The following is a 27,522-nucleotide window of genomic DNA, read 5'->3' as shown; positions in this document are numbered from 1 at the left end:
CCTTTTTTCCTTCCTCGGAAGCTGAGAGAGAATGACTTGTCCAAAACCTCTCAGTAGGACACTGGCTGAGCAGGAATTCAGACTCTTGGCTCCCAATGTCCTTATCCAACATTCAAACCAATGAACCACCCTGGATACATATTTGGAATTTTGCTTCTTTTGTTCTCAGTTATAACTCCAAAAGTCTACTTTCCATTGGGTTAAATTACAAGACATTTTATGCATTTTCCATTGACTTTTTATACTTTTGGATTTAAAAAAATAATTTGCACAAAGGTCTTGCATTTTTGTGTAGATAAACACATATTATGTATAAAATGCAAAAGTATTTTTTCTCACTAAATATGAAAAATCTCACAGCAGTTGGCCATTTTGTTAGGACGTTTCCATGCATCTAAACACCCTTTCTCACTGAGGATAAGAACATTTTGTTAGTATCCTTCAAATCTATAAATACAGTGGTGCCAGGAATGAATCTTAGATCTTTCCAGCAAGGCGATCTTTATGTTCACATGTATGAATTATATCCACATTGCATTGCTGCACCATCTTCTCCATGGGCTTAATGTTGACAAGGCTTTAGATGCTGTTACAGAAAATAACTGTGAGAAAGTTGATAATGATGTGAAAAACTCTCAGTCTCAACTTAATTGCATTTCTCCAAAATGTACATGTTCTCATCTCATCCTATGTTCATATCAGGTTTTAGAATGACATTATCCTTTCTTCCCATATGGAAATGCATGATCATTTCCCATTATGTAAACATTTAATTATGTACCTTTGCTAACATACATGTTTTGAACACAATTTCCCTATTGATGAAAGCATGCTTGTATGCATTTTTACCAATTGCAGTAGACCTGCATATTTAAAGAGTTTGCATTATACAGTTTACATTATATGTGAGGACCCCCCCCTTCCATGGATGAAAGTGTAGTCAGCAAGGGGTCCCAGGTACCAAATCCAGAGGGAAGTCTGGTTGCTAGTCTCCTTCTTCTGCCAAGGGAAGTGATGGAAGCCCAGCTGTAATTCTCTCAGCAAAGGAAGCAAGCAAACTCCTTTTGCATCAGAGATATGCCTATGGTGCTGAACAGCTGGGCTTCCCATTAAAGTTGGCACCCAGGAAGGGGGCTGCTTTTGGGAAATCAACATGAGCAGGCTGCAAGACAGCAGCCTGTACAAGACAGCAGATGAGTAGGGAAGGAAAATATTTTTACTATTATGGTACTTTTAGCTTTCAATAACATGCTGGCCAGAGGAAGGATGTGGCCAAAAAAGTTTTTCCCCTAAAAAAGTGTCTCACATATTACATGAAAACTGTATCACATGAAGCGTCCTGGAACAGATACCTTGTATAATATAGAGGCTTATGGTATATCTAATTATGCATTAGTGCCCCACTAAAACAAAATGTTCCACCTACTATTTATTTTAGTGGGGCACTACTAAGGAAGAACTCCATCCTTTTATGCTTTTTGGAGCCTCCGGTGGCCTAGGGGATAAAAGCCTCGTGACTTGAAGGTTGGGTTGCTAACCTGAAAGCTGCCAGGTTCGAATCCCACCTGGGGAGAGTGCGGATGAGCTCCCGCTATCAGCTCCAGCTCCCACAAGGATGGTAAAACATGGAAAAAAACCATCCAGGCATCCCCTGGGCAACGTCCTTGCAGACGGCCAATTATCTCACTCCAGAAGCAACTCCGGTTGCTCCTGACACGAAAAAAATAATGCTTTTGGACACACTATCCTCATGTGGTACTCCAGTCTTCTATGTCTCCAACATAATATTGACATTACACTGTTAATTCTGTGTTATTTAAGTAGATAATAATACTATTTGTAGATTATTTTAATGTATTTTTTGCTAAATTGTGCTAATATTGATTTATAGGCCAGGATTTTCCAAAGTAAATTTTCCTGTCCCCCGTCCCCCCCAATATGTGACTCTTGTATTAATCTCAGCCCATTTAATGCACCAAATTTTCAAATTTTTTGAAAACAGTACACAGTTAAAGACTATTTCTGCATGACCCTCTAGCTGTTGTAGATGCTGAGAGCAAAGACGCATCAACATTTGTAAAGTGATTAGTGATGGAAAAAAGTCTAGGTGATGCCTGCTCTTTGTTTTCACCTTTCTGTAGCTTTCTTTTTGAACTAGAGTATTTGGTTCCTTCTTATTTGCAGACATTGCAGAAGTTAGTTAATCTCTTTTTTTCTCTTCTGTCTGAGAAAGAGCATCCATGAAGCTCTAATCCCAGTAATGGATACTAGTTTACAGCCACACAGCTTTTAGGGGCTCTGATAACCAACTCAATATTGTCACTTTATCTCCCTTCCTATCCTAAGATGGATTCCCTGAAACAATAAATGGAAGGTTTTTAAAGCCTTACAAAAGCATCCAGAATCATTTCTCCTTTTTCTGTTACGAGCTCATATTGCATTAACCACACTGCACTCTACTTAATATAGATTTTAAATATTCATACAATAGAAAAACATTTGCCACACAGGGGTTGGCCTGCCTCTCGTGCCGGTGTTCTTGGATGCTGAAGGCTTTTCTCCATTAGGAAGATCTTTCTGTTCTATCAAGTTTTAATGCTGTGAAATAGGCAATGTTTAAATTGTGCCCTATTTTTGGAAAACAATCTCTTAACTGCAGAGATTATTTGTATTTTTAAAATCTATCCTTTTGTTTTGTTTTATGCCCTTTCATGGAAGTATTTTGTAAACTACTTTTCATGATGCCACCTTAGTAGTGCATTTGCCATGGAAAGGTGGGATATAAATGGCTGAATGAACCAAGACGTGGAAAAATGTTCTTAACAGTTAATTTAAAGTAGTATTGTAGGATATAAATACCTGAATGAACAAAGAAATAAAAAAATGCTCTTAAAAGTTAATTTAGAGGATTGTTGTGCAGTTGAATATTCAGGTATAATTGCATAAATCCAGCTTAGATTTATATTGGATGCCATATGGAACCAGCTTGTCCTATCGACATTTTATTGCTGATAGTTGCATACCTTTTTCACAGCCAATGTGCAACATCATCCAGAAACCTATGGTGCAATCAGGCAGATTTGTTGCTTTAATCTCAGCACAGCAACTAAAGTGGCATTCAAAATAACACTGATGCTGGTTGCATCTGCAGGAGAATCCTGTGTCTGATTCTCAGGTTTCAGCAGAGAATGGGCAAGACTTTTGTATATATGATATACCCTCATAACAATATACAGCATAACAATGTGTTGTCGAAGGCTTTCATGGCCGGGATCACAGGGTTGTTGTATGTCTTTCGGGCTGTGTGGTCATGTTCCAGAAGTATTCTCTCCTGACGTTTCGCCCACATCTATGGCAGGCATCCTCAGAGGTTGTGAGGTATGGATAAAGTAGGTAAGGAAAGGAAAGAATATATATCTGTGGAGAGTCCAGGTTGTGACAAGAGTCCTTTGTCACTGGGAAGCCAGCATTAATGTTTCAGTTAATCACCCTAATTAGCACTGGAAAGGTTTTGTCTCTTGCCTGGGGGCATCCTTTGTTCAGTCATTAGCTGCCCTCTGCCCTCAGAGTGTTGGTTCCCATCTACTGTTTTGATTTTAGAGTTTTTTAATACTGGTAGCCAGATTTTGTTCATTTTCATGGTTTCTTCCTTTCTGTTGAAGTTATCCACATGCTTGTGGATTTCAATGGCTTCTCTGTGTAGTCTGACATGATAGTTGTTGGAGTGGTCCAGCATAACTGTCAGGCTCACTTCAAAGGACCAGTCTGAACGCAGATCAAAGATAGCTGCTCTCAAATCCAATCTTTATTGAAGAATACATGACTTTGGAAAAGTCGAGAATGACCTAATGTTTACATACATCTAATTTTATCACTTCTGATGCAACGTAATACCACACGCAAATATCATCATCAAATCCCACCCCCTGGATCACATTACTACCATTCCCACACACTATATCAATTATAATTGTTTATACTTTCAACCCTGAGTTCCCAGGCACATTTTATCTTCTCCCGCCAGGTGCTTGCAGGATTGTTTATGTTATGAAGTCAGATTCAGGGCTTGGAAATTCAGCCCTGGGATCTGGCTCCATGACATGGCGCCCTCGTTTTCTTCGTCCTCCTCTTCGGTTCTTCTTTCATCATAGTTCTGAAACAAATCAAACAATAACTCTATGTGTCCATTTTGTCCAAAGTCCCCATATACTTTTTCAGTAAGCTGCGATGGAATACTGGGTGTATTTTCCCTAAACTTTTTGGCAATGCCAACTGGAAAGTTACTTCATTGATAACACCCTGTATTCTGAATGGTCCAATATATTTGGGGCTCAGTTTTCTTGAAGGTAGCCCCAATTTGATGTTTTGGGTACTTAACCACACTAGATCTCCTTTATCTAATTTATCGCCTTCCACCCTCTTTCTGTCTGCGAACGCTTTATACTTTTTGTGTGCTTCCTTTAAGGATGCAGTCACTTGACTCCAGCATTCTAGCATTTGCGTTTTCCATTTCCCTGCCTCTGTTTCTTCATTTTCTGTCCATCTTGGCAACTGGGGTAAAGGCTGTATTTCATATCCGTAAACTACTTCAAAGGGGGTTTTATTTGTTGCTGAATGTATAGTCGAATTAAAAGCTAGTTCCGCAAAAGCCAACCACCTAGACCAGTCATTTTGTCTCATGTTAGAGTACATTCGAAGGAACTGCCCAAGCGTCTGCTGAGTACGTTCTACCGCCCCGTTTGTCATGGGGTGAAAAGCAGAACTTAGACTCCTTTCTGCTCCTAGCATTTCCAAGAATTTTTCCCAAAATTTTGCTGTGAATTGTACTCCTCTGTCACTGACCACTCTACTGGGACATCCATGCAGTTTGTAAATATGATTTATGTACAGTTCAGCTAGTTTCTCGGCCGATGGTAGTTTCGTCAGCGCTATAAAGTGGGCCTGTTTAGAAAACAGGTCTAATACTGTCCAAATATAACGATGTCCTTTGCTAACCGGCAGTTCCCCCACAAAGTCCATAGCTACACATTCCCAAGGTCTGGTAGGTTCCGCTACCGTTTGTAATAATCCCATAGGCTTCCCTCCTCTCGATTTATTTCTGGCACAATCATCACATTGAACAACATGATCCTTTATGTCCTTCCTCATTCCTGGCCACCAACAATGTTTCGCTATTGCCTTTGTTGTTTTTGTAATTCCTGTATGACCAGCGCTCTGGTTGTTGTGAAAACGATGCAAAATCTTAATCCTTAATATTTCTGGGATATACAGTTTCTTGTTTACAAACCAAAATCCCCCCTTCTGCTCCCCCTTTTTTGCGTTGGATGCGATCCATTGATCTCCTTCATAAGACTGTTTCAGTTCATTTCCCCAATTATCTTCCCCGCCGAGTTCAACAAAAGCCGTGTTCTCCTTTTGGGTTTGTGCTCTTGTCCTGACAGCTAAGCCCCATTGTTTGTCAGAGAATATTGTCCCCTCTTTTGCTGTGGTTGTGCCTTCGTGTTGAGGCATGCGTGAAAGAGCATCTGCCAAGACATTCTGCTTCCCTTGAAAAAACTTTAATTGGAAATCGAATCTGCTGAAGTATTGCGCCCATCTAATTTGTTTGGGAGATAATTTTCTAGGAGATTTTAAATACTGGAGGTTCTTATGGTCAGACCAAATTTCAAATGGGATTCCGCTTCCTTCGAGGAAGTGTCGCCAGCATTCTAAGGCTTTTAATATGGCTAATGCCTCTTTTTCCCATATTGGCCAACCTTTTTCAGTTTCGCTGAACTTCCGGGACAAATATCCACAGGGTTTTAAGTTCCCATTTTGATCTTTTTGCAATAGTACTGCCCCGTACGCACAGTCTGAGGCATCGCAATGGATTATGAAAGGGCTCCTGATATCGGGGTGTTTTAGGATGGGTCCTTCTGTGAAGCATTCTTTTAGGGTTTCGAATGCCTTTTGGCATTCTGGCGTCCAACTCAGTTTGGCGCCAGGGGCTTTCACTTTTGCTGTCTCCCCTTTCCCTTTTGTTTTTAAAAGTTCAGTAAGGGGTGCGGTTATTTGCGCGAAGCCTTTTATGAAGGGTCTGTAAAAATTTGCAAACCCCAGAAATGATTGCAATTGCCTCCTTGTTTGAGGCACTCCCCATTCTTTCACATCTGATACTTTAGCTGGATCCATAGCTAACCCTTCTGGAGATATCCGATACCCCAGAAAGTCAATTTGAGTTTTATTAAATTCACATTTGGACAGTTTTGCGTACAGCTTTGCTTCCCTTAGTCTCTGCAAAACTTCCCGGACCAATTTTACGTGCTTTTCCTTATCTTCATTCACAATCAAGATATCATCAAGGAATATGAATACCCCTCTGTACAACAATGGGTGTAGTATTTCATTTATAAGCTGCATAAAGCAACTGCCTCCATTTTTTAAACCGAAAGGCAAAATTTTATATTCAAAATGGCCGAATGCGCAGGAAAATGCAGTTTTCCAAGTATCCTCCGGTTTGATTCTTAATTTATGATACGCTTCAATTAAATCCAGTTTAGTAAATATGCTCCCTTTCTTCAATACGGTAATTAAATCCTTTACTAAGGGCATAGGGTATTTATTGTCCTTAGTAATTGCGTTTAAATTTCGATAATCAATGCACAATCGTAGGGAGTTGTCTTTCTTTCTCCTAAATAACACTGGGGCCCCGAGAGGAGAATTGGATGGCTTAATGAAGCCTCGCGCCAGGTTTTTATCAATATATTTCCTCAATTCCTCCTTCTCCTGCACAGACATGGGATATACTTTTGGTTTTGGTAGGCTTGCTCCTGGGGTTATTTCAATTTCTACTTCTATATTCCTTTTGGGAGGCAATTTACTGGCCTCTTTCTGATTGAAAACATCCACAAAGTCTCTGTATTCAGGTGGCAATAGCTGTGGGTCTATTTCACCTGCTTCATCTTCCTCGTCCTCCTCTTCTGCAATTTTGCTTATCTCCCATTGCGTCTGCTGTTCTTTGAATGCTAGGCTCTTTCCTCTCCAATCTACTTCAGGATTTGCCTGTTCGAGCCATGGTATCCCTAATATTACGTGGTATGTGGCAATAGGGGCTATCACAAAGGATATTCTTCCTTCCCATTTGCCTATTTTACATGGGACCCCCCTTATTTCCTTTGTTGATACTTCCCCAGCAGCGACTGATCCATCTAGCTGCGAAAATGCAATTGGGGAGTCAAGCGCCATCTGCTGACATTTCAGCGCTCCTGCTAATTCCGGAGTTATAATATTTCTAGAACAACCACAATCCACAAATGCCTTGCAGGTGGCCCGATTTTCTAGCCCCGAGAGGCAGATTGGCACTACTATCATGCGTTTGTCCCGACTCACCAATTTTTCTGAAGATTCTGGGGCCTGCACCTCCTCTTCCGCGCGCCTCCCGGTTGCTGGCTTGGGCTTTGGGGGTTTTGGCGGCTCCCCCTTCCGGGCCCAGCATTCCGCTGCCCGATGGCCCGTCTTCCCACATACAAAGCATCCCGGTTTAGGTTTGTTGTCGTCTCCTCTGGAGGGAATCCCCGGCCTCCCTCCGGGTCTTTCCTGCTTCCTCGTTTCTCCTCGACCTCTCGCCACTGGTCTTTGCTGGCCGCTGCTGCTCCTGAAGCGCTTTACTTGGGCCAGGGTGGATTCGACGCGCCCCGCTAGTTGAATCCATCCCTGGAGCGTTTCGGGGTCATCTCTGTGCGCTGCCCAGCTGAAAATCTCGGGGCGTAGTCCCTCTTTAAATAACTCCACTTTGGTCACTTCAGACCACTCTGGTACCCTTTCCGCGAGGTGGAGGAATTCCTCTGCGTACTCGGGCACTGTTTTGTCCCTCTGCTTTATTCCTTTCAGCTGGTCTCGAGCCCTCAATTGCTCTAGCCGGTCTCTGAACCGGTTTTCCAGTGCGGCGAGGAAGCGGGGCACTGACCTCAGGCATGGGTCGCGTCTGGCATGCAGTTGCACATACCAGCTGGCTGCTCCTCGCTTTAGTGTGTTGCCGATGGCTCGAACCCTGCTTGCTTCGGAGGGGAATGTGTGTGCATTGTCTTCCATGTATCCTCTGATGCTAATTAGAAAAAAGTTCAGTTCATCTGATTCCCCTCCGTATTCTAGTTTGAGATCTTCCCTTCTTGGCATCCATTCTGCGGCCCGTTGATGCTGTCTGGGAGGCATGGGGAAGGGTTGCATCAGGTTTCCTCGGGCGGCTCCTTGGAACACGCCGCGCCCCACTCCGGTGGTCATTCTGCGCGGCTCCCGAAAGTCTGCCGCCGCTGTCGGCCCTTCCGCCCATCCGCATACTGGCCTCGCTGTAGCCCCCTCATCTCGCCTTTCCTCGTCGTACGGCACATCCTCCTCCTCTTCCTGGATCCCCCGCTCCTCTCCGTCTTCGTCTGCAAATCCACTGGACCCGATCCCTGGCCCCAGTGGCCTTTCCACCCCGACGCCCATTCGGGGGGTTGGGAGCTCTGTTGGGGATGGCGGCCTCAGAGTTCCCAGAGCTCGCTGGCGCTCCACTTCGCGCGCCATTCTGTCTCGGACCTCCAGCTCCTGCCAGTATTCCTCATCTCCCTCGTCCCTTGCCGCCACGGGACTCTGCGTTGACGCTCGCTGGCCCCTCTGGCTCCAATCTCCTTCTTTACTTGGCTCTCTCTCGGCGCCATATCGGATGGGCTCCTTTTGGAGATTCTCTTCCAATAGTGGCACCAACCTCCCCACGGTTTCCGACAGCCTGGATAAATTAGTTTCCAGGATGGATAACCGCAGGGCCACGGTCTCCGGCATACTTCCTCCAGATCCCCAACTGGTTTCTGCAGCCGCAGAGACGCCTCTTCCTCCCCTGGGAATCCTCTGGGTCACGCCGTTCGGCCTGGGGTACCCCGTAGAGGAAGCTATGGCTTGCAGCGTCTCTTCTCTCTTCGGCCGGGCCCCTTGCAAAGGCCTCCCTGCCCCATTTGGGCTTTGATCTCCTTCTTCACTCATTATCACTTCACTGCGAATTCCGCAGGAGGGTGAGAACTGGATTCTCGACTTAAATGTCAGGCTCACTTCAAAGGACCAGTCTGAACGCAGATCAAAGATAGCTGCTCTCAAATCCAATCTTTATTGAAGAATACATGACTTTGGAAAAGTCGAGAATGACCTAATGTTTACATACATCTAATTTTATCACTTCTGATGCAACGTAATACCACACGCAAATATCATCATCAAATCCCACCCCCTGGATCACATTACTACCATTCCCACACACTATATCAATTATAATTGTTTATACTTTCAACCCTGAGTTCCCAGGCACATTTTATCTTCTCCCGCCAGGTGCTTGCAGGATTGTTTATGTTATGAAGTCAGATTCAGGGCTTGGAAATTCAGCCCTGGGATCTGGCTCCATGACACATAACAGTTGTACTTTTGGGGAATATGATGCAAGACAGCTCCCCCACTTTTAGGATATCTGAAACTGTAGATAACAGTGAGGATCTAGAAAGGCCCATAAACACTTCTGGGGGTGGAAAAGTAAGTGAAACTGTGGCTATTGAATCCATAGATAAGGAAATTTTAATGTAGTTCCTTCTTTTTTGTGATTGCAATACTCCTCTCCCTTGTTGAGCCTACTGTAACACTGTCTGAAATATCATAGGTAGTTCTAAACGCAAAACCAAGTGTGCATACTGTAGGGATCCAAATATAATGAATCTCTGAGAAACATCCAATGTACACATGCAGATATCTGCACAATTAAAAATTAAACTACTACTTTGAGTTACATGACTATTTCTTCTGCTATTGCTCTAATTTTGGAAGGTGATGTAAGCATGATATCAGGAGACCCTGTTCTTATTTGTCCTAGGGCAGCGGTTCTCAACCTGTGGGTCCTCAGGTGCTTTGGCCTACAACTCCCAGCCAGTTTACCAGCTGTTAGGATTTCTGGGAGTTGAAGACCAAAACATCTGGGGAACCAAGGTTGAGAACCACTGTGCTAGGGCTTCTACTTGCACATCTACCTTTTTGTTTCATCGATTAGTGCTATTCATTTAAGTTGGACAAGGGGTCATCCTATTTGATCTAATTGTTACAGAACTATGTGAACAACTGCCTTCTCCTGTACAATCTATCTTAAGATCTGCAAGAGAGATTTTCTTTCTGTTTTGGTATTTTTGATGTTCATGAGTCAAAGATGGGTGGTGGTGGTGGAGGGGCATGCCCTGCGGCTGTGCCTGTGCTCTAAATTACTTTTCTTAGAGAAATTTTTCTCTTTTCTTTCATTAATGACCAGCAGCTGACAAAGTCTTGATTTTTTTTTTTTAGTTAGGTAGGACTTCATCTTGTAGGATATCAATTTTGTGAGTGTGAGTTTGACTTGTATAGGGCTACTCTGGAGGTATAGGAAAAATCCATCAGGTCCAAATTTTATTTATTCACCCACTTGCCATTCCCATTTGGGGTCTTTCTCTGGACTCCTTCCTTATCCAACAAGTCTTCTGATTTTCTGACTCATCCTTCCAGCTCAGCATTGAGCTCTTAATTAGAATACTTTTTATTTCCATTCTGTACTAATATAGATACAAAATACTTTGGAACTCAGAAGGTTTGAGGTTGTGTTTAGTAAAATTTTTGGCTGAGTTTTTTTTTGTGGGAACTAGTATGAAATGAATATGAAACAATATTTTTAAATGTTCAAAACATGTTTTTGAGTGTTAAGAAACCTTGACAAAAAAGAATTCTGGACTTATTATAATCTCCACAAGTCAGAACTTATCTGTGAAAATTTTGCAGAAGATTACTTTTCACAGAAAATAAAATTTGCAGAAAAGGGTGGCTTTGGTTCCAAACAATCACATGTGTGTTTTGCACAGATGTCTACTTGAACTGCAAGTAGGCATTAAAACCTGTGTGGTTTCTGAAAACTTCCTCATAAGATCATTATTTATGATTTTCTTTAAAAAAAATTAGTGAGGAATAATGACATCTTAATTGGAATCTGAATCAGGCCCAGATATTTCATTTGCCTTTTCATCACAATTGCCTCTTTCTGAAGTTCCTCCATAGCAGAATACAGTAAAATAAATTATTTAGAAATTTCAAATGTCATCTGTCTACTTGTTTTTTCCTCACCTTTCAACATTTTGTTGTTGATCGATACTGGCAAGTATTTGTATGGTGTTAAATTTTGTGTTTAGCTCCAAATCAAATGTTTGTAGAAATGACAAGAGCAAACGAGATGGAGTCTTGTCTCTCGTTGTCTGAAGTGACCTTTAAGATAACTGCATCTCACCTGGCATTTTTGTTAGAATTGGTTGAGAAGTCCTCTTTTTGCAGTTTTCTACTTCCACTGCAACTGAGAAGGTCAGCAGTATCATTAGGCTTCTAGGAAAAAAAGTTAGCGAGTGTCCTTCTGTGTATTAAGTTCTTTCCTCAGGAAAATTGCTATTAGTACTTTCTCAAAGGATTTTATTGAATATGTTTTTTACTTCTGTGATCTGTTTGACTGCTTTCAACTTTTTAAAAGACAGAATAACCTTTCACTTGATTGTTTCCAACATTGTCTTTTAATCAGAGGAATGAATATGGGGTAGATCAAAAGGAAACCTCACACAGCTTCAGATTATGTTCACTAACAGAACAACCTTATAAGCATTTACCTTAAGCTCATTTCCAGTGATTTCACTTCGGTTTATTTCCAAGTATTTAAGTACAGGCAGTCCCCAAGTTACAAACAAGATTCTGTGGGTTTGTCCTTAAACTGAATTTATTTGTGAGTTGTAAAAGGTAGGGTTGTTGTAGGTTTTCCGGGCTGTATGGCCATGTTCCAGAAGTATTCTCTCCTGATGTTTCGCCCACATCTATGGCAGGCATCCTCAGAGGTTGAGAGGTAATGGCCATACAGCCCAGAAAACATACAACAACCCTGTGATCCCGGCCATGAAAGCCTTCGACAACACACTGTAACAGGTACATTTTAAAAGTGTAACTTCAGCTAAATCTACCCATCTATCTATCTTTGGATAGCATAGGGAAGTGATAACACATCTATGATGTTGTTTTGCTGTCTGTGCAAAATTGGATTGTGAAAAAAATTGGTCTGTTGTGGAAACAAGGATTGGTGCGAAAGCTTCAGTGGAGACACCTTTCTCCCAAAATAACTTTTTTGGAGTGAATTTCCCTTCCTAAGGGTAGATTTCTCTCACTTGCGGTTGTCTCACCTGCATTCTTAATTGTGATTCATTTGTAAATCGGATGTTTATAATTCGGGGACTGCTTGTGTGTGATGACTCATGGGCCTTATAGTCCCGCTCCTAGTGTCCCTGTGGCAGATGAGGATGAAAACATGGGGTTTTCTCCGGATCAACAACAGCCGGAATCCTTTCAGATGCCCGATGTTGATGTTTTTGCCCAAGAAGCAATTAAAAAAGACCTTGAGCAATCCTCGCCTCCTTTTGCCAGGAGACAGTCCTATACTGCGGAAAGGAGAGAAAGGGAGCAGATTCGCAGGAGTCTGAGAATCGCAGCTAAACAAGACACTGATTAGCCATGCTTCCCTTGGGAAAATCTAGGGAGTCTCACATCTGGAGAAAACTGGGTTTCGTTTTCCGTTCTCTAGGGAAAGAGAACGCTGGACACCTGTTTGGCGGGAAAACGAGACCCAGATATAGGTGCCTGGCACGGTTGGATCCGTGCGGAGTCAACAGAGCAGCTTCAGGAGTGATTTGGTGTTCCAGTCTAGTGTGGACTTCGCAAGTCCGCAACCCCAGCTTCCTTGCCTTGCCAATCCAAGTATTCAAGAACTGTCTTGTCTTTCCAAGTATTCAAGAATTGCCTCGCTTTGCTTCTAGCCACGGACCTTGCTCCAAGAATCAAGTCTTGCCCTCGTACCTTGTTGTGGATTTTTACCTTGGACCTTGAAAGACCCTGGACGTTTCCCCACACTATTGCTTGGCAATAGTGTGTGTTTCGGTTTGGGATTTAACTTTGAACTCTAATATCATTTATTGGACAAACCATTTCTGGACTATATTTGACCTGATTTGATAGGTCTGCTTCTGGACTACATTTTCTGCTTATTTTTATTATTCTTATATATTTCCTTAATAAAGATATTAGATAGTTATTGGCCTCTGTGTTTGGTTCTTGGTGCTCCGTAGCCTTGGGCGTGACATTGTGTAGGATTCAATCCTTCTTTTGTTATTTGCATTGAATGAAAAGAAATCAGAAGACATCTCAAAGTTAGCAAGGAATTTTGTTTATGATCTTTTGTTTGCTGGGCATTCAAACAAAGTGCAGATGCAACTATTTCTCTGTCTTACATATCCAGATTATTTTTGTTCTCATGATCTTGTAGTACTATAATCCATGTTGTGCACTATGCACCCAGCATTTCACATTTCATCAGGCTTGCCTCTTTAATTTATTTAAATATTATTGTCCCAAGCATCTTGAATTAGCTATGTGTTGGTTATGATCTATAAAGGTCTATATGACTCCATCTTACATGAGGAACTGTTATTCAATATGGGCCTTTCCTTTACTCCAAGGGGGTCTCTTGTTTCCATCCCTCTGCCCTGATAGGTCCATCAAGTGAGCACAAAGGCAATGCCTTTTTGGTAGCTACTCTTGAACATAAGAAGTCAAATTCAAGAGATTATTTTTCCCCATGGGTGAGGATCGAGCTTTTAACAATGTGCTCCATTGTTTACATTTGTTGCTTTTTAAGAGTATGTATTCAGTTCTTTTGCTAGTTTAATTATATTTTAAATATGTACATTTTTGGAATAACACGACGACCACCACCAATAATAGTAATAATAGCATTTGGCATTTATCCAGCTGCTTTCCCAATTCCCAATCTCCACAGCAATCTCTTTGCTGTTATCTTTGAACATTCCACAACTTGTGCAAAATTACTAAAACCTTTCCTCTCCTTCTGATAATATATTATATTTTTCTCATAATTGTAATGATAATGGGAAGAGCAGTTCTTAAATATACAAGAAGGAAATACAAACCAAACCAAACTGAGAGAACAAGTGCCAAAGTCCATCTCTTCCAGCAAAGGTCCAGAAGACAAAACAATCAAGATTATATCAGAGAAGCTGTGCAGTTATGTGGTGTTAGAACATTCAAATTTAACAACTCATGACATTTAGCAATGTGTTGACATATGACTGTTTGTTGGTGTAACTTCAACTAAACACTGGTTTTTAATAAAATTGTCAACACATCTCCAGGGCAAACAAGACCTTGTTTTTATGACTTGGTCTATCAAAGCCAGTTTTCTGAATTTTGATGCTGGATGCAATTGTGTGGCCTGTGTCCTTCTTTACATCAAGTGGCCCTCAATTGAAAAGTTATCAAATAACAGTTGCCTATTTGAAGGCATTGGTTCTTCCCCAAACAGGTGCCTTCCAATGTTTTGGTTAACAACTCCCATCATCCCCAACAAATATGTTCAGCTGGGGGAAATGAAGTTAGCATTAGAAAGACCTCAGATGTTTCTCAATTTGAAGGACTATTGAGTCTATTTTAAACATAGTGGAACACAAAAAGGAAGAACAGGAGCCTTGAAGTTGCCTGTTGACAGCACTAGAAACAAGCATCTGGTGACATTCTTCCCCCCTATGCTGAGATGTAATGTATTCCTATATCAATTATACTAATTATTTTCAAATTTCCATCTCTGAAGATTAATTAACAAGCTAAATGTTATGCAAATTTGAGTCTTTATTTTGTCTTCCTTTTTGGTGTCACTTTCCCCCTCTTTTTGGCAGACTTTATGTAACTATTCTACATAGAATGGCTTTTCCAGTGCAAAGTTGTTGGAGATTACAAAGTCACCAACTTTTGTTGAGCATGGTATTACCTGTAATATTCCTACATGAATTTAGGCTGTCTTTTGAAAGGTTAAAGAAAACCATTTTTTAAAAGATTTGGGGAATATCCATAACTCATAGGTAAGTACATGCTTTGCAGGCAAAAAAGGTTAATGTTTTAGTGCCAGGCATTTTGAAATAGGGTTAGGAAAAAATCTCATTTAATGCATTAGAGACCCTGATTTGCTGGAACTGAGTTAAACTGAACAATAATCAAAGGTAGCTTTCTGTGCCTAATTTGGTGCTTACGAAAAGTAATTTCTAGGAATATGCTATTATTACAAAGATAAACGAGTTAATTCACTTGATTGCATATTTCATCCTCCAAATTTTTCCGTACCCCCCAGCTGTCCCAATTTGGCAAGGATAGTTCTGATTAAGAATCTTCTAATCCCACTTTTTCAGCATCTTTTAAAGTGTTCCAGTTTTTCTCTTTTCCTCCCATTTGTCCTCAATGTATTTCAGTTGCTGCAAATTGAATTCAAAGTACAAATGTTGTTTGTACTGAATTAACTCAGCAAGATGGAGAGAATAGTCATTATCATCCCATTAGTCTCAGGCAAAAGGAAACTGTTTCATTTTCTTGTCTGCTCTCCTTTATTATTAACCTTTACTATCTTGACCACAATTTAAGACTGTTTGTTCAGATGTGTCCTGATTTTCATATCTGAAATGCTGGAGGGGATGTGTTTTCTCTGTCGCTTATTGAACTCTGTCTGGTGATGGGATCAAATAGTAGCAACAACAATATCTTCACTCTGATTCGATTTGGGAGATTTTTAGCCAACTCTTCACATTTACAGGTTGAACTTTTGCAGATTTGATTATTCATGGGGTTGATTACTAGGCATCTCTAGGTGCTTCAGAATGAGTTCGTGGACAAGGTCTGGAAGATGGATACTCTTTTAGGTCAGTGGTTCTCAACCTGTGGGTCCCCAGGTGTTTTGGCCTACAACTCCCAGAAATCCCAGCCAGTTTACCAGCTGTTAGGATTTCTGGGAACTGAAGGCAGAGCCGGCCCTAGGTATTTCTCAAGTGTAGGCGGACAGAATTTTGGCGTCCCCCCCCAACCAATCACTGAAAAATAAAAGTGTTGGATAAGCAAAACTGTTGGATAATAAGGAGGGATTAAGGAAAAGCCTATTAAACATCAAATTACATTAAGATTTTACAAATTAAGTACCAAAACATCATGTTTTACAACAAATCAACAGAAAAAGCAGTCTCGACTGCGCCCCCATATATTTTGCGCCTCAAGCGACCGCTTAATTCGCCTCATTGTTGGACCAGCTCTGACTGAAGGCTAAAACATTTGGGGACCCACGGGTTAAGAACCACTGTTTTAGGTTAAAAATGTGTTTTTTAAAAACTTGTATTTTTTCCACTTTTGCAGGGGTCCTGTCCCCTTAACATCTGTGAAAGTGGAGGGTCTTCTATATTAGTTTAATCTTGAGATAAAGGGAAGTTATTCCTACATCCCCAACTAATGTACAATTGCAATTTTTACACTGCTTTGAATTTTGGGAGGCAATACTCCAATCATACTGTGCACATTAGGTGAAAATTCTACAAAACTGCACACATTAGGAGAGGGGATGACATGCAAAATGTGTGCATTGTTGTATGTTGGCAATTCATATATACACTGTTGTATCAATTTCTTCTAATATAGGGGTATAAAAATACATACCTTGAAATGTACATACCAGAGAAACACATACCATTTTAGCTGATATTTTTCCTAAAATTAATAAATGTTGAAGCTTTGTTTTTAAAAAGTTCAGCAGCTATAAAAAGTTAAATAGATAAATTTAGTTTTCCCTCACCTTCTAGTGAGAGATGTAGCCATTAATGGTACCATTATAAAAAGAATATCACTTGTAATTTCAGTTCGGGCTCAAAGAGATATAAAATTGTAAATAATACAAATAAAGTATGCTTGTTATTATAGCCTGCAGTGAATATAAATCATGTTCAAGGAACCAGGCAAAGACTTTTTTATGTATTGGAAAACAGTTATCTAATAATTGGGATTAGCTTGAGGCCAGATCGACCATTTTTATTGCCAGAGTTGCTTTGATGAAAATGGTCAATGTGTATATAGAGTATATGCTTGAAAATATTTTACTAGAAGCTAAGACTGTACTAATTTGGCACAAGGGTAATTCCAACAGCCATGGAATAAAGGCTTCCGAGATTGCTGAAGTGACAGATGAGATTTATCATAGAAACAGATAAATTCTTTTGCTAAAATGAGGGTACACTGGAGTTATCCATTTTACCTTGGGAAATCAATTCGGCTGGATTGGCTAATAGGTTTAGTCTGATACATCCCTCCCTAGGAGGTGGTAAGGACACAAATATCTTTGCATGAATGGAGACTTGTACAGCTAACTTTCAATGGTGGAAAACTAGGAATCAGACACACTTGTGATTATCTTTATGCAGAATGTTAAAACTTCTTATTGATACTCATTTAACACTGCTTTGATGTAAAATGTTTTGAAGTAATGGATCAGAATCTTGTATCAGAGGTATAAGTTACCAAGTTTTACTCATCCGTAACTATTTCATATTCATGATTCCTACTTAGTCATAATTGTGATACTATTGCCACAAACATAACCCTGGTCCCAGCCTACTTTTCAAGTACATGTTCTGTATATCAAAAATCCCCCCCCCCCCCCCCCCGCTTTTTAAAAATATTCATAGAATTCCACAATTTTTCATATTACTCATATTACATTTGAGCAATAACCAGATTTTTAAAACACCCTCTAAGGATGAATCTATACTGCCATATAATCCAATTCAATGCAGTTAATCTTAGAGTAGAATTATTCCAGTACTGAGCTAAAACAATCTTTCCTACTTAACAAATTAACTTTCAGATCTTTTATGTTTTTATCTTATATTTCTGGCAGTTACTTTAATAGTATAGACATTGACTGGAATTCTGTATCAGCTACCTAGGTTGGATATATACTGCCATAAAATGCAGTTTTAGAATTCAGATTAACTGCATTGAACTGGATTATATGAGTCTACACTACCATATAATTGGGTTCAATGCAGTTAATCTGCATTCTGAAATGGCAGTGTAGATCTAGCTTTTGTTAAGCATACTTAGGGCCCTTCTACATAGGCCCTAAAGCCTGTGATGGCTAATGGGTTTACCTGAGGTATCCAGACTGGGATTTCCCAGTCTACTCCTGATTAATTTGACACCTCAACAGATCCAAACCTTACTGAAAGGTCTGGATTTGTTGAGGTGCTGAGCCTGTAAGGATTGACTACTGGGATTGCTTTCATAATCCCAGGGGTCAGTTCCCAGAGCGATCCATCTTCTTCAGGCTCAAAGAGACCAAAGGAGCGGGATGGCACCCCCTCCTTTCCCACCCCCCATTCCCCCCAAATTTGCCCGAGGGGGCTGCTGGCCTACCGGAAGGGTCTGTAGGCCCTTCCAGAGAGTTCTTATGAGGTGCAAAAATGATGCATGGGGATCTCTCTGGTTACCTGGGAGGGCATCTAGCCATACCCCAGGAAAGCTCAGGGTTTGGGTTGGGGGTAAGGACTAAATCCCAGGAGCAACTGGGATTTAATATCCCAGTTCCTCCTGTGATTTAGTCAAGTGTGGAAGTGCCCATAGTTAATTACTTAGCTACTTACTCAGCTTAACTACTCAATATACTTAACAATATAACTTGTAAGTGGGTAAGATAAAATAAAATCATATATGGTTTTATGTATAGTGATTTTATCAGGAAAGAAATTCATCCAATGCTTTTGACTTTACAAAAACTGTCCAGACCCTCCTAGAAAACCGCAGCTTCTATGTGGAGTTTCAGGGTCAGAAAAGCAGATGGAGGAGGCAAAAGAATGGTTTATCCCAAGGCAGCGTCCTTGCACCAACCTTATTTAATATCTTCACGAACGATCAGCCACAACCACCACTCACAAAGAGCTTTATATATGCTGATGACCTTGGCCTTACAACACAAGCAAAAGATTTTGAAACAGTTGAAAAGCAACTCACTAATGCCTTGAAAGATCTCTCCAGCTACTACAAAGAGAACCACCTGAAGCCTAACACTTCCAAGACACAAGTGTGTGCTTTCCACCTATGTAACCGTGAAGCCAACAGGAAACTGAAAGTTACTTGGGAAGGCCAAGAGCTCGAACACTGTTTCCATCCTAAATACCTTGGTGTCACCTTAGATCGAACACTAACATATAGGAAACACTGCATGAACACCAAGCACAAAGCAGCTGCACGCAATAACATCCTGCGGAAACTGACTGGCAGCGCATGGGGTGCAGACCCACAAGTAATAAGAACATCAGCCCTGGCCTTGTCTTTCTCAACTGCAGAGTACGCCTGTCCTGTTTGGCACAAGTCTGCCCATGCAAAGCAGGTGGACATAGCACTGAATGAAACATGCAAAATCATCACAGGATGCCTTAAACCTACACCTGTTGATAAACTCTACAAGTTAGCTGGCATTGCCTCTCCTGATGTGCGATGGGAAGTTGCTGCTAATGATGAGAGAAAAAAGGTCGAACATTGTGAAAGCCACCCACTGCATGACTATCAGCCTCCTCCCACCAGACTCAAATCAAGGAAGGGCTTCATAAGAACCACCACTCCTCTTGATGTTCCTCCAGCAGCAGCAAGGGTGTCTCTCTGGGCAGTTAAACCTGGCAATTCTAACTGGATGGCCCCCCATGAGGGTCTTCCTCCAGGGGCAAACCAAGAATGGGCAACTTGGAAGTCCCTAAACAGACTGAGAAGCGGAGTGGGCAGATCTAAAGACTACCTGGAGGAATCCTCCACCTTGTGTGACTGTGGAGCAGAACAAACAACTCCGCATATGTATGCTTGCCCACAATGCCCTACCTCATGTACGGAGGAGGAGTTGTTTAAAGCTACGGACAATGTGGTTGCTGTTGCCCGCTTTTGGTCCAAAACTATTTAGTTGCTTGTGATTTTCTTCCCCCCCCCCCCCATCATTTTGAAATGTATTTGTCGTGCAATGCTTTTGACACGAAATAAATAAAATCAGGAAAGAAATAGCATTCAATTCAACATGTTGTTAAAATAGTAAATTTTTTCATGGATGCCCAATTTTTGTGAATTTTACAAGGATGAACTAAATTAATGTGTAAGTAGATGGAAGACTCTCTTGAACAAGTGATATGAATAGCTCTTGGCTTCCTTCTACACTGAAAATGGAGGACAAGCTCCATTGATTCACCACTAGTTGACTTCACATTACACAATCTTGTTCATATTCATTACTTCTTTGATGGTGGTGCCAAGGATAACTAGCAATTAACTAAGGAGATATATTCACTTCCAAAACAAAGGTGCCTTGTGATAAAATGATAAAAGCTTCCATGGTAATGTTAATAAACATAACATGTATCAATCTGGTGATTAACCTTAAACCCTACAAATTTTAAATGCTAGGAAGCTTCTCATCTAATTATAGTATGTATGTATGTGTATATATGTGTGTGTTTATCATAGTTGTTGATGTGAAGTACAATGGTAAGTTTGTTTCTTTGTTTATGAAAACTGTTCTATTCCACTCTTTATCACAGGTAAACCTGTGTATCTGATTTTATCTGACTATAGTGAGGATAATTTTCTTCTACACAACTTCTTCTGTATTTATTTTTTTGAGACAGATAGACTGGGTCCTCCCCTGGATATAACACTGGACTCACTTAACTGCACAGCATTCAGTATACAATGGAGAATGCCTCGGCAGCACACAAGCAGTATTACTGGCTATACTGTAAGTACATTTTTATTTGGGCAAGAAACACACAGAAAAGTCTTTCTTTATGTTCAGGATATACCCCATCAGCTTGCTTGGGTGAAACAGTAATGAATACAATTAAAATGCTCCTTCCATTGTTCTAATTAAAAAAGGAAACAGCTAAATTTTAAATGAATAAACTGAAGTCTAAAGCATTTAGAAAGGATGCATATCTGTATGCCAAAAAGGTGAAAATTTAGTTTTGAACTGTGAGTAGTCTTTAAAGCAATCCAGCTGTTGAAGATTTTCTAACAGTGGGGGAAAATTGCTGATATTATTCATTGCTTCTTTCAAAAATGAAATTTGTGAAGAATTACACTTCTGTTTCAGATATCCTGTCCCTAGTCTAGTTAAAGTTTTGGGGATCAAACCCAACAACTCGAACCAAGGTTTGAAACACACTGGAAGCCAGTGTAGATGATTCAAGACCTATAATGTGTCCTCTGTAAAATATTCACCAGATAGGACTTTGGCCATTTTAGGCTAGCCTCTGAACACTCTTCAAGATCTACCCCATATAGAGCACATGATTAGACTATTATAATAGTATAGTACTTAAATCAGGAAGAATTTGAGGCATGAATCACTGTGGCAAAATGTGTTCCCCAAAGAAGAATAAGTTGGCATACCAGCCAAAATTGAGAAAAGGTGTTCCTGGCCATAGCAGTGAAATGTTTCTCTGCGAAGAATGCTGGGTGCAAGAACACTCTCAAGTTGTGAAATTAGTTTTTCTGAGGGTGTTGTAGCCTCATACAGAACATGCTGTAAATCCAGTTTTTAGATTGGTTTTCCTGATAATCATCCAGTCTTGTCTGAATGGATCTGTGAGGATTTACTCTTGAGAATTCCTCTTAGACAGGCTCATTACTGTGGACAAATGTGTGAATCTTTACAGTTAGCCATAAAATGTAAGGCTTTCCAGTGTTCGTGACAAACATTCAGGGCTTTCCCCAATCCCTGACCCCAACCCCCTCCAATTCTTGAAAAGATGAGCCATGCACCAGAAGCATAGGGAGGTGAGGAAAAATGGAAAGGTGACAGGCTGGAATGGAGATAATCAATTATCCCTCCCAGGGGCCAATTACCTCCCTGCTGCTCAGCCCTGCCCTTGGGGTGTTTTTGGCCACCCCATTTGGGATCTTTTACTGCACTTCAGCAAGGGTGGGTATCTATAATTTGCTCCACATTTTGGATCTGAGATGCACAAGAGATCTGCAGGAGCACATTTTTTGACTGAACTCACACTTTCCTGGAACTTTTTTTTAAAGCGCTGTATCACCCTTCATGTGCATTACAGTGTGTATTGCCGATGTGTTTTGTGGCCACCGCAGCCTTGAGTCGACTTTCCACTGCATTATAGTGTCAGTGTAAAAAGGCCTTCAAATACTGGCATTCAACAAGCATGGATTTACACTGTTAAATTTGACACTGATTTAGCTGTCATGTTTCAATATGAGGGAATCATGGGAGTTGTAGTTTTACAATATAATTCAGCCTTCTCTATCCAAGACTCCTAGTGCCTCACCAAACTGTAACTCTTAGGATTTCATAGCATTAAACCACGACAGTTAAAGTGATGTTAAGCTGCATTATTTAAGGTAAAAAGGTAAAGGTTTTCCCCTGACGTTAAGTCCAGTCATGACCGACTCTGGGGGGTTGGTGCTCATCTCCATTTCTAAGCCGAAGAGCCGGCGTTGTCCATAGACACCTCCAGGTCATGTGGCCGGCATGACTGCATGGAGCGCTGTTACCTTCCTGCCGGAGCGGTACCTATTGATCTACTCACATTTGCATGTTTTTGAACTACTAGGTTCGCAGGAGCTGGGGCTAACAGCAGGCGCTCATTCCGCTCCCGCGATTTGAACCTGGCACCTTTTGGTCCGCAAGTTCAGCAGCTCAGCGCTTTAATGCACTGTGCCACCAGGGGCATTATTTTGACAGTGTAAATATATTCCAACCACCACATGCAAATTTCCTCTAACATTTCATCACTCAACATACACACTTCAATACTCCATCAAAGTGCAATACATCCAAATCAAATCAAGTCCTACCAGAATGCTTGCAGTAAGCATTGAAAAGGGAACCACTGGCATGTGTGATGACGTGTAGGTTTGCAAGTGAGCTGCTGTAGGGCAAGTGTGTTATTTTAAAGAGAAAAATCCCAGCAGGTCTGGATTTCTCCACTACTCTTTATGCACAGAGTCTTTGGTGGTCCAGCTGTCCAAACTCTCCAATGTCTGCTAAAGTAGTATTGAATTTCAAACAGATAGGACATAGAACTAGTACAATTAATTCAGACTAAGGGGTAGGGGAATGTTGTCTTACTATGTATTTCAACTGACAAGGGATGAGGATCAAGACATTTACGGAGGAATTTTTATCATGTCAAAGGCCTCTTGATTTGCTGTTCTTGATCTTTACATTTAGATAGAATTCCTTTTTTTTTTAGCACATCAACACAACACACTCAGGGTTATGTTGTTGAATTTCACATTCAGAACTTAGAAAAGTTATTTTTGAACAGCAATTCGAATTTCTAGCCAGTATGGCAAGATGGTTCTGCAAGTTGCAGTTCAGAAGAACCAATTACATGAAGTTAATTCACTATTTTTAGATTTGCTGTTCCTACCCTGTTCCAGTTAATATTTCACTATATATTTTGATGAAATCTAGCCATATGTGTTTCTGCATTATACATTGTAAATTCAACCAGATTCTTGCATGACTTTAAGTTATTTTTTTTTCGTGTCAGGAGCAACCGAGGTTGCTTCTGGAGTGAGAGAATTGGCCGTCTGCAAGGACGTTGCCCAGGGGACGCCCGGATGTTTTGATGTTTTTACCATCCTTGTGGGAGGCTTCTCTCATAACTTTAAGTTATGATGCATTTATATTCTAGTGTTATAAGTGTTTGACTCCCACTGCTTCATCCTACAGAACCTTGAGATTTGTAGTTTTGTTGGGGTATTTAGAATTCTCAGCTAGAGAAGTACAACACCAAACTGAAAAGCCTGGGATTTCTTAGGGTGGAGCAAGGAAAGTTAAAGTAGCATCAAACTGCTATAATGAATTAAAATAGAAAATGTTTGTGACAATGTAGATTATAAAAGCGAATACTATAGTAATATAGCTTCAATATTATGTGGTAAGGGAATTTTGGCAGGTAGAACAATTAATTCCATCCCTGCCTTAACAATGCTATAAAAACCAGTATCTACAAAAACAGTATCTGCATTATGCCTCTTTGGAGGCTTCCTGGCATGTATCAATGTTGAGCTAGGAGGTACTACTAAAAAGAGTAATCTGCTTGTACCTGCGTTGTGCTAATGCATTCTCACTACTTTACCTGTCTTAACTCTCACCTTCTCAAGGTCTATTATGCCGAGGTCAAAGCTGATAAACCAATTAGACAGCAGTCACATGATGTGCCTCTCAGCCTGGACATGCTCAGCATCGTGAGTATTTAACTTTATGTATATGCAAATTACTTGAACTTTTGTATGTCAGTCATCTGATAAACTGAATTTCTTTGACCAATAAATGGCTCTGCTTTGATGGGGTCCAGTATGTACATCAAAAGAAGTAGAGTTCAGTTAGATATACATAGGGATTGGAGAGAAAATTCATTTAGTTTCAATTTTTATGCAGACTTGCATAACTTTGTACTTTTCAACCTGCACGTGAACTGAAATTAAATTATGCGATGAAATGTATATTCATAGTGAAGTTCTCCAGTGGGGGGAAAACCCACATACAGAAGTGCATGTTAGTGGAAATATGCATAGAAACTAATACAAAGTTTCGTGCACATTTTTTGAAAATCCCAGTGTTTGGGATTAATTGAATTAAACAAGTGGGTTTGCTTCTGCTTCCCGCTGAGGCTGAGAGAGTGCATCATCCTGTGTGCTTTTATGTCAAGCAAGGATTCAAACTTTGGATCCAGAGCCATAGTCCAACACTTAAACCACTACATCATGCTGACTCTATCCAGTAAAGACTATATATATTTAATTACTGCATTAAAATATGTAATTATGTAAATTTATTTTCCCTCTTACCAGGGTCCAATGGATGGTCAAGCAATTTTTGTAAGTATATTTTTGAAATGTCTTTATTTTTAAAGCAAGCAAACAAGAAACAACCCCACTACAGGAAATGAGTCCTTGGGACATTCAAGTGGGTTGGTGGAGCTGAGCTCTAGCATACCTGAGCGGCCATCTCCACTGCCATATAAAATCCAGATTATATGTCTTGAACTGGATTATAGTAGTCTACCCTGCTATATAATCCACTTCAAATCAAATAATCTGAATTTTATATGGCTGTGTAGATGGGGCCTAAGTCTAGTCCAAGGTCTCTCTGCTCTCCCATAGTGTTTGAATTATAAAATGTAACTGACAAGACAGGTTTTGCAAGCCACCAACAAACCATGATTTCTGATCGTGGTTTATGACTGACTAATACACTATTTTTTGTCTGAAAGGATGGAATAAATCATAGAAGTAAGATAAAATTAAACCAATGGCAGTCTGGATTACCATTATATATAACCATGGTCAAGGAATATATTTCCACATTTTTGTGGGGAACCTGTTTCTGCAAACCTTAAACAAAATACTTAGGCTTCTCTTCAGGTGTGGGGCATAACTGAAAAGAAATGCAACATGTTTTTCTTTAAATATTAGCAAAGATGGCAGTCAATGTTAGATCACATACAATAGACTAAAAAGGTAAACAGTATCTGAATGAAGAAACATTTACTTTAATAAAGAATAAAATGTGTCTCTGGATAAAAGTTTGTTTGGCAAAACGTGGAAATTATGACAAGAAACAAAATCTCCTGTAACTGGTTATTTAAGAGCAACAATGAGAGTGTAATGAAAGTACATTCTGAAAGTAGTGCAGTAGGAATGAAGTTTCTTTACTGATGGATTAAATCAATTTTTATTATTTCTATAGCCAGCATTTTGCAAGTGGTTTTCCTGAAATTTTGTGCCATTTTCTTGTCAGTCTTAAGGTTGTTTTTTTAAAGGAAGTAACAAAGTAATTGACACTCCAGTGAGTACGGCCACAAGTTACTCTTTCAACATTGTGACAATGGGCTTCTTCCCAAATGCTGTTAAGAAGTAAAAAGAACAAATTACCTTAGTGAAATAATGTTCTAAGCTCTGTTCTTATGACAAAAGAGTAAAATGTTCATAGAACCACAGACTCTTGGAGTTGGAAGGGATTACAAAGCTCATCTAGTCCAACACATCATCATGCAAATAATACACAACTAAAGCACTTCTGAAAGATGGCTATCCAGTTTCCATTTCAAAACCTACAAAGAAGGAGAGTCTATTATCCTCTGAGGAAATCCAATAAATAAAGCTTCTTATAGTCAAGAAGAGCTTCCTAATATTTGGGTGGAATCTCCTTTCTTGTAATTCGAATCCATTGATTCATATTCTAGTTTCTGGAGCAGGAGAAAACAGGCTCACTCCATCTTCTACATGATATTCCTTTAGGTAATGAAAGATGGGTATCATGATGCATCTTAGTTTTATGATTGCCAAGCTTCTGTTAAAAAATGTATAAAGAAATTAGGACCATTCCTGGAAGGTGGCAGCTTTTGCCATATCCTTTGCTATCCCAACATTTGTACCCAGGGGCTATTTCTCACCTTGGTAAATGACTACTAGAGAGAACAAAAAGTTTCTGATCTTTTCTTTCCCTGCTATGAGAGATTAATCACTTTGAAATCACTGATATTATACCTCAATATCTTGCCCATGGACCTGAGAGCTTTGTGTCCGGACTTCCATTTCTGGCTTTAGTGAAGAAAGCAATTTCCATTCCCTCCCCATCTCCAGTTGTTGTGGGTGTGAATTAAAAAGCCCTGGCAGAGTCTTCAATATGGATTATTTCAATGAGGGAATTATCAGAAGGGTGGGGAGAAGAACACAATGAGATTTGGCAGATGAACAACTAGCTTTTTGCACCTGGAAATACAATTTCAAGCTGTTTGGAAGTTGCTGTAGTTTTCCATGTAATGTAAGATTTTAAGTATCTGGAACTCAGAAGGCTTGGGATAGAGGAGAAGAAAAAAACCCAATAAATCCTGGCCTGTCATTATTGAAATAGCCACTGTTTATTTCAAATGATTTCAGCCATTCATTTCTTTAAATATGTGTGAATCAATTTTTTTGATATAAAATCTCTTAGCTATTAAGCCAATCCTGTGATCTTGCTGTGCTAAACAGATTCCACACTGGCTGAGTGTTATTATCATCTAAGCACTTTGAGAAGGAAGGTACAGTAGCCATAGAAAGAACAGCTAAGGCAGCAACATCAACAGAGTATACCACCCAGCATTTAACAGATGAAAATTTCAGTGTGGTCAAGATGTCAAGAATGATTAATGGTGTTGTGGATAGCTCTGATAGTGAAGGTGAGGAGGTGCTGTTTGAAGGGCCAGTGTTTGAGCCGGAGCCCAGTAGTGCCTAGCAGCTTCTTCAGCCAAGCCTGGAAGAAGAGTCAATGAAGGAAGATACCACATCTCAGCCTGCAGAGCAACTACATATAAGTTCATCAGAGCAGATAGATGAAGGGTTAAGTGTTCTGGCTCTTTTGGACCTGTAAATGGAGAAGGCTCAATTTTGCAGGCCCTCCAGGTTAGCAGAGAAATGAACTATCAATAGGCAACACCTGAGAAGCTAGCATAAAAGGTGCTTAAGACTGTCAGCTTGTTGCAAGCAGTAACTTTAATGTTTGGAGTTGTGGCTGATCTCTGGTTTTGTGAACTTGGACTGTTTCTTGGATCCTGGGAC

General features: G+C 40.3%; 2 protein-coding genes across 3 annotated transcripts in view; one reads left to right on the top strand and one right to left on the bottom strand.

Annotated features, from left to right (window-relative positions):
- The window catches only part of egflam (EGF like, fibronectin type III and laminin G domains), a 151,006-nt gene that overhangs the window by 42,540 nt on the left and 80,944 nt on the right, over window positions 1-27,522 (top strand). For both annotated transcript variants that reach the window (XM_062972471.1, XM_062972472.1), the window contains exons 2-4: window positions 20,577-20,686; window positions 24,082-24,165; window positions 24,772-24,798. In XM_062972471.1, the coding sequence (XP_062828541.1) occupies window positions 20,577-20,686; window positions 24,082-24,165; window positions 24,772-24,798 (221 nt within the window). The remainder of the gene's footprint in view (window positions 1-20,576; window positions 20,687-24,081; window positions 24,166-24,771; window positions 24,799-27,522) is intronic.
- LOC134296761 (uncharacterized) lies at window positions 3,779-9,416 on the bottom strand. Its single transcript, XM_062972465.1, has 2 exons — window positions 7,369-9,416; window positions 3,779-4,153 (listed from the first exon to the last, which is right to left on the bottom strand). The coding sequence occupies exons 1-2, from the start codon at window positions 8,995-8,997 to the stop codon at window positions 4,046-4,048; spliced, it is 1,737 nt and encodes a 578-aa protein (XP_062828535.1). The 5' UTR covers window positions 8,998-9,416; the 3' UTR covers window positions 3,779-4,045.

Source organism: Anolis carolinensis, chromosome 2 (genome assembly GCF_035594765.1).
Source record: "Anolis carolinensis isolate JA03-04 chromosome 2, rAnoCar3.1.pri, whole genome shotgun sequence".
NCBI classification, from domain to species: Eukaryota; Metazoa; Chordata; class Lepidosauria; order Squamata; family Dactyloidae; genus Anolis; species Anolis carolinensis.
This window is presented reverse-complemented; position numbering and strand designations above follow the sequence as displayed.

What these genes read in the sequence shown, in the direction of transcription:
- LOC134296761 (XM_062972465.1), bottom strand. Translation starts at nt 8,997, where the DNA reads ATGAGTGAAGAAGGAGATCAAAGCCCAAATGGGGCAGGGAGGCCTTTG. An exon ending in CAGAATCTTCAGAAAAATTG is followed by an intron (nt 4,154 to 7,368) that starts GTGAGTCGGGAC and finishes GATTTGTTTCAG; the next exon opens with AACTATGATGAAAGAAGAAC.